Source organism: Acinonyx jubatus, chromosome A1 (genome assembly GCF_027475565.1).
Source record: "Acinonyx jubatus isolate Ajub_Pintada_27869175 chromosome A1, VMU_Ajub_asm_v1.0, whole genome shotgun sequence".
Classification (NCBI taxonomy): Eukaryota; Metazoa; Chordata; class Mammalia; order Carnivora; family Felidae; genus Acinonyx; species Acinonyx jubatus.
This window is the reverse complement of record NC_069380.1, coordinates 24,594,814-24,614,871: the sequence shown is the minus strand read 5'-3', so window position 1 is coordinate 24,614,871 and position 20,058 is coordinate 24,594,814. Positions and strand designations below refer to the sequence as shown.

General features: G+C 35.6%; 1 protein-coding gene across 8 annotated transcripts in view; it reads right to left on the bottom strand.

Annotated features, from left to right (window-relative positions):
• Positions 1-20,058, bottom strand: part of ZC3H13 (zinc finger CCCH-type containing 13) — a 95,478-nt gene that overhangs the window by 38,807 nt on the left and 36,613 nt on the right. For all 8 annotated transcript variants that reach the window (XM_027064861.2, XM_027064859.2, XM_027064863.2 and 5 more), the window contains one exon: positions 16,261-16,458. In XM_027064861.2, coding sequence (XP_026920662.1) covers positions 16,261-16,458 — 198 coding nt within the window. The remainder of the gene's footprint in view (positions 1-16,260; positions 16,459-20,058) is intronic.

The following is a 20,058-nucleotide window of genomic DNA, read 5'->3' as shown; positions in this document are numbered from 1 at the left end:
TAGTCAATTTGGAAATATCTAAATTGACAAAATAAAAAATGTGGCTCTTCAATGAACTGAGATTTTGGTTAATTTTACTTATGGAGTATACTAAAAATTGTTTCAAGAATGTCTGCAATACCTCTTGGTAATTAGTTCACAGAACTTAAAAAATGAGACTTCATAATATCACTGAAAAAACACAATATAGTCTAATCACATTTCTATTCAAATTTGGTGCTGACAGGATGGAAGTTTTAAAAAACTTCAGTTCAAGCTTAGGATAATCACCCTACCAAATTAAGGTCAGAGCACCAACGTGCTATCAAGTTGTGGTTTCAGCATTTTTCTGTTTACCTAGCCTTCAAGAAAAAAAAAAAAAATTAAGAGAACTGTTGGTTTAATTTAACAGCATCTGTTAGGGACTGAATGTTTGTGTCCCCCCCAGTTTCCACAAGTCCCCGATGTGATAGTACTTGAAGGTGAGGGTCTTTGGGAATAATTGGTTTAGATGAGATCCTATGGGTGGGGCTCCCATTTTGAGATTAGTGTCCTTACAAGCAAAGGAAGAGAACAGAGCTCACTCTCTCTCCCCTCCCTGTGAAGACACAGTGAGAAGACAGCTGTCTATGAAGTGAGCCTCTCCCCAGGGATCTCATCTGTCAGAACCTTAACCTTGGACTTCCCAGCCTCTACACCTGTGAGACATGAATATCTGTTTAGTTTAAGCTACTCAGTCTACGGTATTTTGTTATAACAGCCCAAGTTGGCTAAGACAGCCTCGTTATATCTTCCTGTTATTATTCTTTTAAAAGTCTGATAACTAAAGAATAGTGAAAAGAGAGGATCTGTTACCAAAACAATATGGGTCAAATTATGGATGCCAGCCTAACTGGACCCGGGCCTATGTTCATTCTGCATATAGAAAATGTGTGAGTCTAAGAAATAAAACTGTCTCTGAAACCTGATGAAAATTATTAGTACTCTGGCTTTTAAACTACTGCAGAGATATATTAAAATACATTTCTACTTAGAAGAGCAGTAATTTTAGATTAACTAGTCTTAGGCTCTGGAACTGGATTGTTTCTCACCTGAGGGAGAAAAAGGAGGGGATATTGGAAGCTCAAATAAAGAAAAAAGAAGAGTTTATTGCATGAAGAGAAGCTATATACCTTAAAACAGAAAACTGCACACTGTTAGCAAAAGTACTGTGATTTATAGCACACAGAGAAAGCCAACCTTTAGTCTGACTTAATTCTAATAAAAACAGTTTTTAATGCTGATATAATTAAGACACAATATGAGATGAGAATATTTAGGGTATATTTCACTTGGGGAAAAATGTGAAAGATTATGAAGTTAAAAAAAAAATGTCTCTCATTCGAGATACTATATTTTACCTACAAACCAGTATGTTTACCCTGCACTTTCTTAAAATTACTAATACCTCTTTTTCTTACAATGATGGTTTCTAGTCCTCTAATATGAAAATATGCTTTCATAATGTAACAGTTATAACTCACCCTTTAAAATCATCATGCAAAAAGTATACTTAAAAAAACCCCACAAATGGACTATGAACACTATCAAAATCTGCTTCCTGTGGTAAAATACAATATAACACGATACAGATTTCACACATAGAGATATTTAAGCTGTTTTATTTTACATAAGAAACATATCTTTATATAAAATAGTCATTTTAATTCACTGAGCAAATATTAAGTGAGCACCTTCTAGGCTCCAAGCATTATTTTTGGCACTAAGAATGCAGAGGCAAAGAAGGCAGACAAAACCACTCACATCATCATCATCATCATCATAATAATAATAATAATAGCAGTAATAATAATAATAGCAGCAATAATAATAATACCAACAATAACTGCAGGTAACACATATATTGCTGTGTACATGACACCATTTTAAGTACTCTCCATATAATAACTCATTTCCTGTTTATGACAACACCCCTAAAATAAGACAGCCAGTGGACTGAAAACCAGTCTCTCCTAACTATATGGTCTGGAAGTAGACCACCACCAAGAAAGCAAAGCAATTTCAGCTCGTTAATGCAACAAAGTTCGTAAAACAGGGTAATGAAACAGAAACTGTTAGGTCCAAAAAATAAAATAAATGTGAGGCAGACAACTTTAGGTTGCTTGGAAGGAAAGGGCCTTGACTGAGAAGGTGAAATCTGAACCAAGAGCTGAAAATCTGGGGACAGAACTTGCCTTGCATAGGGTTCAGCAACAACAAAGAAGGCAGGCAAGAGGTATCACCAGACATGAGAAAAACAGAAAGACAAGGGTAACTTCAACTTATGAGTGGAGAGTTACATGAAAGAAGGTCAGATGATGTGAAGTCATCCAGGTCATGGTAAAAGTCTGGATTTTATTCTCAGCATGAAGAAAAGCCCTGAAGAGATTTAGGCAGGGAAGTGTCATTCAAAATCTAGCAAGATCTCAAAGGATAAAAATCATTATGAACATCTCAACAGATGCAGAAAAGGCACTGATAAAATCCAACATTCATTTATGATAAAAATTCTCAACAAAGTGGCTTTTGAAGGAACATACCTCAACATAACAAAAGCCATCTAGGACAAACCCACAATTAACATCATATCCAATGGTGAAAAACAGAGCTTTTCCTCTAAGATCAGGAACAAGACAAGGATGTCCACTCTCACCGCTATTATTCAACATGGCACTGGAAGTCCTAGCCACACCAATCAGACAAGAAAAAGAAATAAAAGACATCCAAATTGGTAAGGACGAAATTAAACTGTCACTATTTGCAGATGACATGATACTATAAGGAGAAAACCCTGAAGTCTCCACCAAAACACTATCAGAATACATGAATTCAGTAAAGTTGCAGGGTGAAAAACTACTACACAGAAATTGATTGCATTTCTATACAATAATGACAAAGTAGCAAAGTAATATTAAGAAAACCATTCCATTTACAATTGCACCAAAAAACAATCAAATACCTAGGAGTAAACTTAAACAAGGAGGTGAAAGACCCGTACTCTGAAAACTATAAAACACTGATGAAAGAAATTGAAAATAACAAACGGAAAGACCTACTATGCTCATTGAGTGGAAGAATTAATATTGTTCAAAAGGCAAGCTACAGATTCCATGTAATTCCTATTAAAATACCAACAGCATTTTTCACTGAACTAGAACACATAATCCTAAAATTTGTATGGAACCACAAAAGACCCTGAATAGCCAAAGCAATCTTGAGGAAAAAAAAAAAACAAAGCTGGAGGTATCACAATTCCAGATTTCAAGATATACTAAAAAACTATAGTGATCAAAACAGTATTGGTACTGGCACAAAAACAGACACATAGTTCAATGGAACAGGACAGAGAGCCCAGAAAGAAGCCCATGTTTACGTGGTCAATTAATTTATGACAAAAGAGGAAAGATTAAATGGGGAAATGGAGTAAATGGTGCTGGAAGACTGAACAGCTACATGCAAAAGAATGAAACTGGATCCTTTCTTCCACCATACATGAAAATACACTCAAAACGGATTAAAGACCTGAAACCATAAAACCTCTAGAAAAAAACATAGGCAGTCATTTTTTGACATCTGCCTTAACATTTTCCTAGATATGTCTCCTCAGGGAAGGGAAACAATAGCAAAGATAAACTACTGGGACTATACCAAAATAAAAAGCTTTTGTATAGCTAAGGAACCATCAAAACAAAATGGCAACTTACTGAATGGGAGAAGATACTTGTAGCAAATGATATATCCTGTAAGGGGTTATTACCCAAAATGTATAAAGAGTGTATATAACTCAACACCAAAAAAACACCAAGTAATTGCAATTAAAAATGGGAAGAGGACTTGAAGAGACATTTTTCCAAAGAAGGCATACAGTTGGCCAACAGACACATGAAAAGATGCTCAACATTACTAATCATCAGAGAAATGCAACTCAAAACCACAATGAGACAATGACCTTACAACTGTCAGAATGGCTAGAAATCAAAAACACAAGAAAATAACAAGTGTTAGCGAGGATGTGGACAAAAAGGAACCCTCGTGCACTGCTGATAGGGAATGTAAACTGGTGGAGTCACTCGGAAAAGCACTATGGAGGTCCCCCCCCCCCGTACCCCAAATTAAAAACAGAAAAACCATATGATGCAGTAATTTCATTACTGGGTATTTACCTAAAGAAAACAAAACCACGAATTTGAAAAGTTATATGCACCCCTATGTTAACTAGAGCATTAGTTACAATAGCCAAGATATGGAAGCAGCCTAACTGTTCATCAATAGATAAACAGATAAAGAAGATGTGGTATATATGTGCAATGGAATAGGACTCAGCCATAAAAAAGAATGAGATCTTGCCATTGGCAACAACACGGATGGACCTGAAAGGTATTATGCTACACAACACATCAGACTGAAAAAGATGAATACCACCTAATTTCACTTACGTGTGGAACCTAAAAAGAAAACAAACGAATAAAGAAACAAAAAGTAGAAACAGACCCGTAAATTCAAGAGGACAAACCGATGGTGTCAGAGGGAAGAGGAGTGAGGAGATGGACAAACTGGGTGAAAGGGAGTGGGAGATACAGGCTTCCAGTTATGGAATAAATAAGTCACAAGGATAACAGTTATGGAATAAATAGGTACAACATAAGGGCCACAGTCAATGGTATTGAAATAGCACTGTATGGTGACAGATGGTAGCTATGCTTGCGAGCCCAGCATACTGTACAGAGCAGATGAATCACTGTGCTGTACACATGAAGCTAAATTATGTGTCAAGTATCCTTCAATAAAAAAAAAATCTAGCAAGATTTTACCTGTCTAAATAATTACATCAGATGGAGAGAGAAAATGCCTCTGTGTGAGGACTTGTTTTAAACCTAGAGTTTGCTGTCCCTTTGCAGCAGGTGATAAATACTCCCTGCAACGGGAAACGTTTTTAAGTCAACAATCTACAAAAAGAGAATACTTTTGTCTGTGGGAAGTTTTTGAAAGAGATCTTCTCATAAATATATAATGTACTTGTAAAACAGATTTGATTCAAGCAAACTAACCAATTCTACATAAAACAAGTAACCCTAATCCGAGTACTCATAATTCTGGGTCAATTTCAATTTTACATTTTGCGATGAAGAAATTTCAGAAGCCTCAACTTAAGAATAAAGACTGTTAAGATAATCCTTAAATCAACACATCCTTCAATGTTATTAAAACCTAGATTTATCATTTAAATCGCTTAAGAATTTTTTTTTAAATGCTTATTTTGAGAGAGATTGAAGAGTGAGCAGGGGAGGGGCAGAGGGAGAAGGAGACAGAGAATCCCAAGCAGGTTCTACAACATCAGCGCTGAGTCTGACTCAGGGCTTGAACTATGAACCATGAGATCATGACCTGAGCTCCAATCAAGAGTCGATAATAGAATTTTTCAGAATCTTGTTCAAGAGCCTGACACAGATTTGCTCAATCACATGACTTAGTGAACTAAAAACTGTACCCGCCATTGTGATAGAAAGTCACAAGAGACAAGTACTTGGTATCCCTGGCACACAGGAGATTGTTTTTAAGCTTTAGGAGTAAGAGAGTCAGTATTCCGAATAAAATAAAATCCAGAAACAACACATGCCAGGTAGAGGATAGGTCTCCATTTGAATGAAGGCAACTGGCTCCTATCCTCTGCCTGCTGGAGCAAGTTAAAGTTATCACTTTCTCCTGGGATGGGATGGGATGGGGTGGTGAGGTGATGAGGGAGAAAACCAGACTACACCAAGAAACAGCAAGCAATCCAGTCTTGGGAAGGAGGAAGGTAAAGAAAAGTCCTCAAGGCTCTGGACTCATTTCTCAGACATAACATCTAAGCTCAGGCCAGCAAAATGGGTAACCAAGGGAGATTCTTGAAATCCTTGCCACTGTCCTGAAAGTCCTATCCAGTCACAGGTCATTTCACTGTCAGTGAAAAAAACTACCACCAGATGCCACCAAACCACAGCCAGACTGGGATAGATTTTGCTGGTGCAGCTGGGTGCCTTTCATTAACCCCACTATGCAGCCCCACATTTTTACTCGATTGAATATCTGGCCTCCATTTACCATGGTATACACTTCTGACTGGACCAATTATGGGAACTTTCCCAACTACCTCCTGTTCCTGAAAACCTCTCTGAAACTGCTTGAGAACAACTTCCCTCTCAAGTCTCTAATTTCACCAAGTATGTTGGACAAAAGACAGAAGTACAATTTGTATGGACATAAACACCATTCTAGATTTCATAACTCTCTAATGAGCTCAACAAATTTTCCCAATATCCCATCTATGAAAGCCCCAAACTGGATCAATTGGACCAAAAATTGTGAAATTGCTATTTTCCCCCCAATGTGACTGCGTTATTTTGATATTTATAAAACCCTTTCATTTTGGGGGCACCTGGCTAGCTCAGTCAGTAGAGCATGCGACTCTTGATATCAGGATGGTTGAGAGTTCAAGCCCCCAGCTGGGCACAGAGCTTACTTAAAATAAATAAATAAAACTCATTTTTAACACAGTCTACCATAAACTTAGTGCATTATAGAATTATATTCAGCTATATTACATATTTCTTTAAGTGCCTTAATTTTGTATCTCTAGCCTAAATCACATTCATATGAAGACACTTTTTAGGTCTATACACAGGGTTCAATCAAATGCAGAAAAAGAAAAATGCCTCAAATAAACAATTCCTAACCTGACTACAAAGGTTCCATTTTAATATTAAAAAGTGTTTATATCCTTCATGATTACCTGTGCTAATATCCCTTAATTGGGAAAATGTTATAAAAGATATTTAAATCACCAATACTTCTAAGTTTTATATTTTAAAATTATACTATTCTCCTTTTTTTCTTTTAGGTGTGATACTGGTGTACTGATTATATATTTTTAAGTGTACTGATCTTTTGGAGATATATTCTACAATATAGACAGATGAAGTAGTAAGATGTTTGGGATTTGCTTCAAAATAATATTGGATGGAGGAGGAGGTATATAGGGGTATATATGAAACCTATATATACAGATATATATATGAATCTATATATATAGATGAAACAAGATGGACATGAAGGGATCATTATATGATTCTATGTTTTTCTGTGTGAAGTGTAACGTTAGTACAGTACAGTTAGTACAGTAACGTTAGTGTAGTATTTTTCCATCCTCTATATATAGCCAAGCAACATTAGTGCACATTTACTCAAGAAACTAGAATTCAGAGGCATCTGGGTGGCTCAGTTGGTTAAGTGTCCAGTTTTTTCTCAGGTTGTAATCTTGTGATCTGTGAGTTCGAGCCCCGTGTCGGGCTCTGTGTTGACACCTCAGAGCCTGGAGTCTACTTTAGATTCTGTCTCCCTCTCTCTGCCCCTCCCCCTCTTGTACTCTGTCTCTCTCTCTCTCTCTCTCTCTCAAAAATAAACATTAAAAAAAAAAAACAACTATACTTCAGTCTATAGAAAATGCTCAGTGAACAAACGGACTATTCCCTATCCTATGGCTCATGGCCACAGGATGAGATGTGCCAGTCCAGACCATGGTATCTATACATGAATAGTAAATACTGAATAAATCCAGTAAATAACATTCTTTGTCAAAGGTCTGAAACATTTTGATTTAATTATTTTGATAAATGTGTGCAATCACTGAAAGGGGAAATAAGATTGTCAATTTGATGATAATTTGCTTATTCTACTAAATTGAAGTCAAAGCCAACAAGTTTTGAATGATGAGATCTGTCTTTGAAATCTGGGGAAGACTCATCATGCAAGCATTTGTACTATCAAGAAGTAGACTTCTATATTCAGGTAATTATAATGAAGTGTTGTTTTTTTTTAAGTGATTAGCTACATTCTTCCCATTTAACACAAAATTCTGCATCCTACAACTTGATTAAGACATATTACTATCCATCAATAAAACCATATTTAACCAAATGTCCAGCAGAACGGGCTATATACAATTGCTAGGTAAGTCCTCTGGTTAACTACTAATCTAAAAAGTTTGTCCTTGTTTAAGCCTTTGTTCTTAAAGTACACTAATAATTTGGTTCACTCTCCTTATTCAGCAATGTATACAGAATATGGATTTTCACTGATGAAAAGTATTACAAGCCCAGTGAAACATCATTGTAAATATCCACTTTAGGATTATCTAGACGTTACAGGTTAGGAATAGTCATACTCACAAAATATTCCCTTCACAAGTGATTTTCTGACTAAATATGTAATTTGAACGTAATTTTTCTGTGTACTACACCTCTTCTAAAACAAATTACAGAATAAAAATGATTTAGTTGAATTCCAGGTAATCAAGATGTTACCATCTTCTGTACAGAGCAGGTCACGGAAAGTTTATTTTACAAAAATGTAATGGGAAATTGCTACATTTTTCTAAAAGCAGAGTAATAAAACCTGGAAGGCTTTTTTGGATAAACAAGTGGTATTCAGGTTTTAGTCCATGTTGCATAAATAAATCATAGTTGAGTAAAGTCTACCTGTCAAATGGGAAGACACTGATTAGAAACATTCTTCTAAAACCATGGCCTCCAAACTATTCTCTTCAAAACATGACAGAATATAGTGCTATTCAAATTAACAAATATTCTGGGAATGGAGTATATTCTTAACACAGCTGACGTGGCTAATGAAGGTGCGGGGGGAAGATTCTCAAATCCTCAAGTGCCAGATGAGTGGCAAAGAGAGGGGGAAAATCATGAATTTTTCTGGGAGGAATAGGTACTTTCCCTCTCGCCAAAACACACACCAGTAAAATTATACCCACAAATCAAGAAATGTGCAGATTCCCTAAAATCTACCAATGGATCTCAGGTTAGGAGCCCTTGACGTAGAAGGTTGTGGACTTCAGACGAGACCCGGAAGACAGGGAGAAGGACTTAAGTCATAGGACCATATGGTCTTGTTGCACCACCTGTCCCACACATACGCATACTCTTCTAGTAACTAAATAGGGAACCATCCTTAAGAAATGTAAGCAATCCCCTACACCCAGTAGGCCTTCCAAGTTCTACCTGGAAAAATAAAAAATGTCCATATTCAGAGAAATGTTATTTTCTATACACGTGATTACTATATTACTTCTACCTGTAGAAACAAAACTTCTGAGAACATTTTTGTTCACTTCTGCATCACCGACTTTTAGAACAATGCCTACCCCTATACCCAATAACTGAATAAATAAATTAGCATACTTTCACTTAAGCACAACACATCCTGATAACCAGAATATTCCGAATAAGCTCATTACAAGATCTAAGTTAATTTAAAACAATGTTTTTTATGTTTTTATTTTACTTTTGAGAGAGAGAGAGAGAGAGACACAGAGTGCGAGTGGGGGAGGGGCAGACAGGGAGAGAGAATCTGAAGCAGGCTCCAGGCTCAGAGCTGTCAGTGCAGAGCCAGATGTGGGGCTTGAACTCACGGAATGTGAGATCATGACCTGTGCAAAAATCAGATCCCCAACCGACTGAGCCACCCAGGCGCCCCCATCTACATTAATTTTAAAGGGCAATTTTCTCCAAAAGGAATTTAGACGCTAACCTTTAATTACATACCCCACCAATCTGAAAGCATGACAAAGATTCTTAATACAATATTTCATTTGAGAATAAGTTCTCTTTTCACAGTAATGGAGATATATTAAAATAATAGATCCACCTCAAAAAAGACCCCTGTAAATTAAACGAACTCCTCCTAAATCAAAATGGCCCTTCTCAACTTTGCAATATATGGCTTCAGAACTCCAACGCAATTCAGGTACCCACTCTGCTGCCTTGTTTCTTTAGATAAACAAAATAAACCAAGTTAAGATTTTTCTATATACTAAGTAACAGGTAAGTCCTACGTATACCTTGTTGCTCCTGGTGGAGACAGCCACCAGAAACACTGGAAAATGAAAAATCAACCTGTGTAGTACAGTTTCTCATAATACAAAATATGTTACCATTTCAATGGTGAAGTACCAGGGACATACGTTAAAAATCATGTCTCAGAGATTTCTGGGTCAAAATAACAAAATTAGAATACCAAGAACCATTAAAGAATAAAGACTTCTTTTTTTCAAGGTTATTTGGGACTTTTTTTTTTTTAATTTTAGTTTATTCTTACTTATTTTGAGAGAGAGCTCTGTCAGCACAGAGCCTAAGGTGGGGCTTGAACTCCCGAACTTTGAGATCATGACCTGAGCCAAAGTCAAGAGTCGGACGCTTAACCGACTGAGCCACCCAGATGCCCCAAAAGACTTCTTAAAATGTAAATGAGCAAGAATATTTAACACGATATTTGGTCGTGTTATTTAACACGGTATTAGGTCCTAGCAACAGTTCACAGGGTCATTCTGGTTCTTCTAAGTCAAGTCACCATAATGGGAGAGAAAAAAATCGCCTCATCTAAGTACGACAAGATGATCTCTTATCAAGACAAGGAAAGGACTAAGCTTATCACCAAAATCTACTTTTTGGGAAGACTGGGTTTTGTTGAACTTATAAGGCTAAGTTAACTGCTTACTAGGTAGATAATTTATCCCGAATAATATTACAAATATCAGTTCACAGGGCACCCCAGATAAAGTGTCAGGTAATGCTGCTTTTAAAACTCTAATAATCTTGCTACTTAATTAAGAAGAATGGTACTTAAAAACAATGAACAGAAATGGCATCGCATGAATGTAGCAGAGACTGCAACCAGCTATCCCAATCTGTTCTCTCCTTGCTCTTTAGTAAACCCAATTTTATTTGGGTCAGCCATATGCTCAGCTAAAGGATTACATTTCTTTCTTTCTCTTTTTTTTTTTTTTTTTTTTTTTTTTTTGTTTAAAGGATTACATTTCTAAGACACCCTCCTCTCTAGATGTAGCCATGAAACTAAATTCTGGCCAATTAAGATGTAACAGGAAATAGTGTGTGGGACTTCCAGGAAAATTAAGGCTTTCTTCCCTTCATTTTTTCTCCTGCCTGGAATATGGATGGAAAGCCTAAGTCATCAGCAGTCACATTAGATCATGGGATAACCCTGAAAAAGGAAGCATGCAAAAGGAAGACAGCTACTACCCTGGATCCCCAATGACTTGGTGGAACGACCAGTGTTATCGGTCTTGGACTGCCTTCCTCTGAATTTCTTTAAATGAGAAAATAAATTCCAATGTATGTAGTTAATGTTCCCAAACTTTGATGAACATTCCAATCACCCAATGAGCTTTTAAAAATCTAGACATCAAGGCAGCTCCCCATACTAATTAGATAGGAAAATCTGGGGATTGAAATCAGGTATTAATACTTCTCGACAGACTTCAAGTTCGGACACTATTGCTTTAGGTAGTTAAGTCCCCTGCCCCCATATTAAGCCCTTATTACTAACAGCTGATTCTAAATAGGATCGTGCATAAGCATCAGGGGGAAAAGAAAAAGGATATCTTTATGGCTACATTTTTAAGTGAAAACCTGCAAATGGAAAGGTATTTTTAAATATCACTACATTGTAATTTACCATTAAAGTAGGAAGACACAGTGTATTTATTAAGTACTTTGCTTATTTTTTAAAGCATTATCTCATTTCATCCTCACCTCAACCCTATGAGGCTATATCAGGCATGTTTAACAGTTGAAGAAAGAGAGGCTCAGAGAAAACAACTTATTCAGGGTCTCACATCATGTAACTGGCAGAGCCAAGATACAAGTTCCTATTTGTGTAATTTCAAGGCTGGTGCATTCTCCAACATGCTGTAACTCAAGAAGAAAAGAGACTGAGAGCCCTCTAAAGAGTTACATTTTTTTTTCTGGAGGAAATATTAATTTCATGAAAGGACAAATTTGAAAACTAATTTAAAAAATGAATAGGGGGAAAGCATCCCAATTAAATCTGTAAGCATTTTTATGAGCCACAAAAATATTACCTTCAGTTTTTACAAAAAAAAATTTGCTCCCAAGTAACATTAAATAAATGAATTTTAAAAATCAAGCATTCCTTATTTTGCAGTTTTGTAAACAGATCTTTAAGAAGTACCATCATTAGAGGGAAAACTGACTGATGAGAAAGAATTTATTAAAAAACATACAATCTAAATTAACTAATGCAGTGACTTAACTAAATTCTGACACAGTTATTAAGTTTAAAATGCACAGATTTTCAGAAGGGTCTCAGCTCTTTCACTGGCTGGCTCTTTTATGTAATTCCATTTACACCAAAAAGTTAATGTTGATTAAGTGACAGAGGAACAATAAGGAAACAGAGGGTTTGAACAACACTATGTAGATCAACTGGACCTCACAGACATATGAACCCTGCACCCAACTGTAGTAGAATATGCATTCCTCTTAAGTGTACATGGAACATTCTCCAGGACAAACCATGTTTCAGGCCATGAAACAAGTCTTAACAAATTCAAGACTGAAATCATACAAAGTATTTTTTCTGATCACAAGGGAGAAAAATAGAACTCAAGTTTTACAAAGTGAAAACCTGACAATAGAAAGGCATTTTAATATATTATCATACTGCAATTTATTATTAAAGCAGGAAAATAAAGAGTATATTTATTGAGTACTTTGCTTATGTTTTAAGAGTTATGTTATTTAATCCTCAAATATAAGGAAATTACACAACAGACTCTTAATCAATGAGTCAAAGATGTCACAAATGAAATTAGAAAACACCTTGGAAGAAATGAAAATGAAAACACAACATACCCAAACTTACAAGATGCAGCTAAAGCAGTGCTAAAAAGAATTTCATAGATAAATGTATACATTAAAAATAAGAAAGATCTCAAATTAACAACCTAATTTGACACCTCAAAAAACTACAAAAAGAATAAACTAAATCCAAAGCTGGCAGAAGGAAGAAAATAATGAAGATTAGAGCAAAGATCAAAATAGAGAACAGAAAAACAATAGAAATAATCAACAAAACTAAGCTGGATTTTTAAAAAGATTTGATAAATCCTTAGCTAGACCAAGAAAAAAAGAAGACTCAAATAACTAAAATCAGGAAAGTGGGGTCAATACAACTGATGCCACAGAAATAAAAAAAGATAATAAGACAATACTATGAAAAACTGTACATCCACAAATTCCAATAACCTAGAAATAATAGATAAATTCCTAGACACACAACCTACCTAGACTGACTCATTTAATAAATGGTAAATCTGAACAAACCAATAATGAGTAAGGAGATTAAATCAGTAATCTAAAACTTCCCCCCAAAGATAAACCCTGACCACATGGCTTCACTGAAGAATTCTATCAACATTTAAAGGAGTAACACTAGTCCTCTGGAATTCTTCCAAAAATACTAAAGAGGAGGGAATACTTCCAAGCTTATTCTATGAGGCCCTGATAGCAAAGCCAGATAAAAACCCTACAAGAAAACTACAGACCATTATTTCTGATGAATAATATGTAAAGCTCTTCATCAAAGTACTAGCAAATAGAATTGAATAACACATTAAAAGGATTACACACCATGACTAAGGGGGATTAGTTCCTGGAATGCAAGAATGGTTCAACATAGGGCAATCAATCAATATACTATGTACCACGTAACAGAATTAAAGGAATCACATGATCGTCTCAATAAGTATAGAAAAAAGATTTGACAAAATTCAACACTTCTTCATGGTAAAAACATTTAACAAACTAAGAACAGAAAAACACAATCTCAACTTAACAAAGCAATTTATGAAAAGTCCAGAGCAAACATCATACTCAATGGTGAAAGGCTGAAAACTTTTCTTCTAAGATTGGGAACAAGGACGCCCACTCTCATTTCTTTTCAACATGGTATTAGAAGGTCTAGCCAGAGCAAATAGGCAAGAAAAAGAAATGAAAGGCAACCAAACTACAAAGGAAGAGGTAAAATCGTCTCCATTCTAAGATGGCAGGATCTTATATGTAGAAATGCCTACGGGTTATGTGCATGTGTGCATGCACTCACACGCACTGTTAGAACAAATAAATTCAGTCAAATCGCAGGACACAAAATCAACACACAAAAACCAGTTGTTTCTATACACTAACAATGAACAATCTGAAAAAGAAATTATGAAAACAATTCCATTTACAGTAGCATAAAAAAAGAATTTAACACTTTAGGAATAAACCTAACCAAGCAGTTGAAAACCTTGTACACTGAAAACTACAAAACATCATTGAAATAAATTCAAGAAAACACAAATAAGTGGAAAGATGCTCACAGACTGAAAGGCTTAAAACTGTTAAGATGTCCTTACTCTCCAAAGCGTCCTACAGATTTGACACAATCGCAATCAAAATCCCAATGGCATTCTTCATAGAAATATAAAAATTCATCCCAAAATTGATATAGAATTCCAAGGGACATGTAAATAAGTCAAAATAATTTTCAAATAGAAGAACAAAGTGAGAGGACTCATATTTCCTGATTTTAAAATGTATTCGAAAGCTAAGCCATCAAAACAGTGTGGTACTGGCATAAAGACAGACTAGTGAAATACTACAGAGGGCCCAGAAATAAATCCTTGCATATATGATCAAATGATCTCTAACAAGGGGGCCAAGACCACTCAATGGGGAAAAGACAGTCTTTTCAAAAAACAGTGCTGGGAAAATTGGCTATCTACATGCAAAAAAAAAAAAAAAAAAAAAAAAAAAGGAAGCTAGACCCTTATCTTTTTTTTTTTTTTTTAATGTTTTTATTTATTTTTGAGACAGAGAGAGACACAGCATGAGCAGGGGAGGGGCAGAGAGAGAGGGAGACACAAAATCTGAAGCAGGCTCCAGGCTCTGAGCTGTCAGCACAGAGCCCGACGCAGGGCTCGAACTCACAGACTGTGAGATCATGACCTGAGCTGAAGTCGGATGCTTAATCAACTGAGCCACCCAGGCGCCCCAAAGCTGGACCCTTATCTTACGCTATGTACAAAAATTAACTCCAAAGGGATTAAAAACCTAAGTGTAAGATGTAAAACTATAAAACTCCAACAGAAAAGCATAACAGAAAATCTTTATAACATTGGATATGGCAATAACGTCTTGGCAATGACACCAAAAGTATAGGCAACAAGAACAAAAAGAGACAAATGGGACCACAACAAGCATAAAACTTTTGGTGCATCAAAAGACGTTATCAAAAGAGTGAAAATGCAACCTATAAACAGGAGAAAATACTCATAAATCATATATCTGGTAAGAGGTTAATATCCAGAATAGATAATAGACTCCTAAAACTTAAGAACAAAAATCAATAACTCAATTAAAAATTGGGTAGTGAATTAAATAGACATTATTTCAAAGATGATACACTAATGGTCAACAAATATGTGAAAAGATGCTCAACATCACTAATCATCAGTGAAATGTGTCAAATCAAAACCACAATGAGGTATCACCTCACATCTATTAGGATGGCTACTGTCCAAAAAACAAAAAATAATAAATGTTGGTGAGGATGTGGAAAAACTCAAACGCTTGTACACTGTTGGTGGGGTTGTAAAATGGGGCAACGGGTATGGAAAACAATATGAAATTTCCTCAAAAAATTAAAAACAGAACTATCATATGATTTAGCAATTCAACTTTGGAGTACGTATCCAAAGAATCAAAAGAAGGGTCTTGAAGAGATATTTACAGTCAAGAGGTGGAAGTTACCCATCTGTCCAACAGAGAATTGGATATACAGGCAATGGGATATATTCAGCTTTAAAAGGCGAGGCAATCCCGTCACATGCTACAACATGGATGAAGCTTAAAGACATCATGCTAAGTGAAATAAGTTAGTCACAAAAAACCAAAATGAGTCCATTTACATGAGGTATCTAAAGCAGTCAAATTCATAAAGACAGAAAATAGAATGAATGGTGGTTACTAGGGGCTGCGGACCTGGGGGTTAGAGGGGAACGGGAGTCATTTAAATGGGTATTCAGATGAATTTCAGATGCACAAGATGAAATGTTCTGGAGATCTGTTTCATAACAGTGTGAATATACTCAACATTACTAAACTGTATACTTAAAAATGGTTAAGATTGAAAATTTTATTATTTCATGATCATAAAAAAAATGTTTAAGGTACCGTTTACTGAATTATCCCTAACTCAATATGGGAATTATTAAGTACACATACACAGAGTTTTAAAACACGGAAAAAAATCTATTACAGTAATGCCTAAAAAGCTTACGAAAAGTATTTTAGATTCTACAAAAGAGTGCTGAAAACATACAATCCTACGTACCTTGGCTTGTCTCTTTTTTCTCTTTGTCTTTCAAAATCTCGTCCTCTGTCCTTTCCGTCTCTTGGTTTTTCTTCTATCCTGTCTTTTACTTTATACTTTTCTTTATATTTTTTCCCCAGAACAATATCTTCCTGTAAAGGAGGGGGTGGACTAGGCGTTCGAGGTCCTTTCTTTTTACTCTGGTTGCCTTTTGAATTCCTGAAGGTGACACAAAGCTATCATTAGAGGTCCAATTACTTTTCGGAGGTCAAATGGATATTTCTTCATCTTAAAAATGGTAGCATTCCTTCCAATGCCTTGCCTTTTACTATCTTATGCACTAGTAATCAATATCCAGAAAAAAAGCAACACAGAGAAATGAGCGAATAATTTACTTGCCGCTTACATAATTTTAAAGGGTAGGTTTCTGAGAAAGATAGAGGTGGAATAGGAAGATTCTTTCCAACAAAAGAAATGACACAGGACAACTTCATGAACTTTTTTTTTTTTAGCTTATATAGAAAGATAGATGAAGAAAATAAAAATCATGTATAATTCCACTACCCAAGGATAACCCTTGTTAACAACTTGGATATATGCCCACACTTTTTCCATGTCTCTTTCCCCCTCCCCCAATCTTTTTACAACGTTTTCTAAAATTTTTTGTACTAAACACAGCATGGGGATCTTTCTACAACAAAAAATAGATGTAATAATTTTTATAAATTGTATTGAATTTCATCAAATAGATATGCTCCATAACTGAACAGTTTCAGATTGTTTTTAGGTGGCCTCCATGTTTTATTATAAGGAACAGAAAATTATATCATCTATAAATGAAATCCTAAACGTTGTTAATAAACATTCATTTAAATCTTTGAGTTAAGAAATATTTCTCAACTCTAAGGTTACAAAAACAGTCCTCTAATTTTTGGGAATTCTGTCTTTTACTCTTAATCTACCTAAAAGTGATTTTTGGGTGTAGAATATTCTCTTTAATTTAGCACTTTAAATAATTTTACCCAAATAGTGTGACTTTGACCCTTTTGTATCCAAAGTTATGTCTTTACCTCATACCTGCACAATAGTTTGACTGAATACAGTATTTTGGTATCACTATCCTTTTACCTCAGACCTTTATAAATATTGTTAGAATATCTTATAACATTTAGTGTTGTAGATGAAAAATGTAGAGTCCATTTTTCTTCCCTATGCATGTACCCAGTTTTTCAGCTGGGATGATTATAATTCTTCCTTAGAAATTAAAATTTTCATGAAGATATATCTAGGTTTTCTTTTTTTAACCTCTTCCAGAACTCAGTGAACTATTTAAAAAAAAATTTTTTTTTTTAACATTTATTCATTTTTGAGAGAGAAAGACAGAGCGCAAGAAGGGGAGGGGTAGAGAGGAAGACACAGAATCTGAAGCAGGCTCCAGGCTCTGAGCTGTCAGCACAGGGTCTGACGCGGGGCTTGAACTCACTAACTGTGACATCATGACCTGAGCCGAAGTCGGACGCTTAACAGACTGAGCCACCCAGGCGCCCCAAAGAAAAATTACTTAAAAATTATTTTAAAGATAAAATAATAGAGGAATTCTTGACACAAACTGTATTTTCACATTACTTCTGTGACAGAGACTAGCTAGGTGTTTACTAAATTTTGTCCTGGGCACACTGCTGGAACTATACTGTCTAGACTTCTTTGAAATGAGATATGGCCAAGTGACCAAGTTCTGGCCAAAAAATGCTTGTGGAATTGTATACCACTACCAGGCCTAATAAATGATTCTCATACTCCAGGCAATTGTAAACTGTAGAGCCCAATAAGAGCAGTACTCCAATTAATTTTTTTTCTTTAGGCGTTCCATTTTTTTGATGTCCACAAAACCCAAGCGAAGCCATCTCAAAAGGAGCCTGGGTTACTGAATCTTTATGCATAAGAGAGCCACCTGTTAATCAGAAACACCCACTCTGATTTGCTTTGAGTGAGAAATAAACCTCCGTAGCATTGAACTCAGATTTTGGGACTAAGCTATTATAACAACAGAATTATATCAATACACTCACTATGGTATAGAATTTCTTCACATTTCCTTCAAAACTATACGTAGTTGGAAATCACAATTATGTTACAATATAGGCTTTTCAAGTGCCTTCCAACTACAGGGGTCAAAATTGGTTCTGCACATTCTAAAGGCAACAAGATCTTTCAACCTTTTTTAAGTCAATTGATTTCTCCGTAATGGCACAGAGTGTACCTCCCACTTGTGGCACAGAGTTCAATTAATTTCATCTATCATTTTTAGATCCTTTCTTTCTCTGCATCAGACTCTGTGCTGACAGCTCAGAGCCTGAAGCCTGCTTCTGATTCTGTGTCTCCCTCTCTCTGCCCCTCCCCTGCTCGCACTCTGTCTCTAGCTCTCAAATGAATAAACATTAAAACAAACAAAGAATCTGAATTTTATTCAACCAAATGGAAAACCACAGAATTTTTCAATGGCATAGTAAATTAACTGCAATCGTTCTTTCAAGATTTCTCTCACAACATCCGTAAAATGAATGAATACAGGGGGTTGAGGAATGAAATGTTTATGTGCACAGGAGAGTGGACACTAAATAAAGTAGAAGGATGATACAATAATCTAGGCAAAAAGTAACTGGAGTCCGAAATAGGGTTAAAGACTCTAGAAACTAGAAGGAAGACAAATACAAGTTTCATTGTGGATTCAGATAGTTTGCCAACTGGTCGTATGTTGAAAGAGGTTAGTTTAGCTTTTTTCCTTGAACAAAATTAGTGTATACGCTTTCATTAAAACAAAATTTAGGGGCGCCTGGGTGGCTCAGTCGGTTAAGTGTCCGACTTCGGCTCGGGTCATGATCTCACGGTCCGTGAGTTTGAGCCCCACGTCGGGCTCTGTGCTGACCGCTCAGAGCCTGGAGCCTGCTTCAGATTTTGTGTCTCCCTCTCTCTCTGATCCTCCCCTGTTCATGCTCTGTCTCTGTCTCAAAAATAAATAAACGTTAAAAAAAAAAAAAAATTTAAATAGTAGAGTGACATTAAATAGAAAAATGTCTTCTGTCTTATTCTTAGTCCCTCAATGTAATATTTACTCATTTCTGCTTTTATTTCAACTGGCTATTGCAGTAATTCTAAATAATATATTCATACTGCTTAGTATAAACTAAGAATCTAATCTCATGACCATGTGCACAAGGAAACAAGAAAAATGTTCACTGTGTATAATTTGTAACAGTGAAAAACTGAAAACAACTTATAAGTTCAACAACAGAAAAGTAAACACATAGTATACTCAAATGACAAAAGGCTACATAGATCAATACAAATATTAAAAATGTTAAGTGAAAAAGAAAGTTGCAGAAGCAAAGCTTTAATATGTAAGTACTACGACTAAGTAGATAAAAATAATACACATGAAAGTATAAACACACATGCTCAAGTACCAAAAACAAATTCAAGAGGGAAGGAGAGAAAATACATAGGTGTGTTATGATTTAAAAAAAAAAAAAAAGCTCTGAAGGACTGCAGATGGGACACAGACATTTGTTTTACTGTTCTCTATCAATTTTCTTTTAAACAGAAACATTTTGTACCTTTATTTTCTTTTCAAATTTTTATTTAAATTCTGTTAACACACAACCCAATACTGGTTTCAGGAGTAGCAATCAGGGATTCATCACTTACATGTAACACCCAGTGCGCATCACAACAAGGGCCCTCCTTAATACCCATCACCCAATTAACCCATCCCCTACCCACATCCCTCCATCAACCCTCAGTTTGTTCTCTATCTTTAAA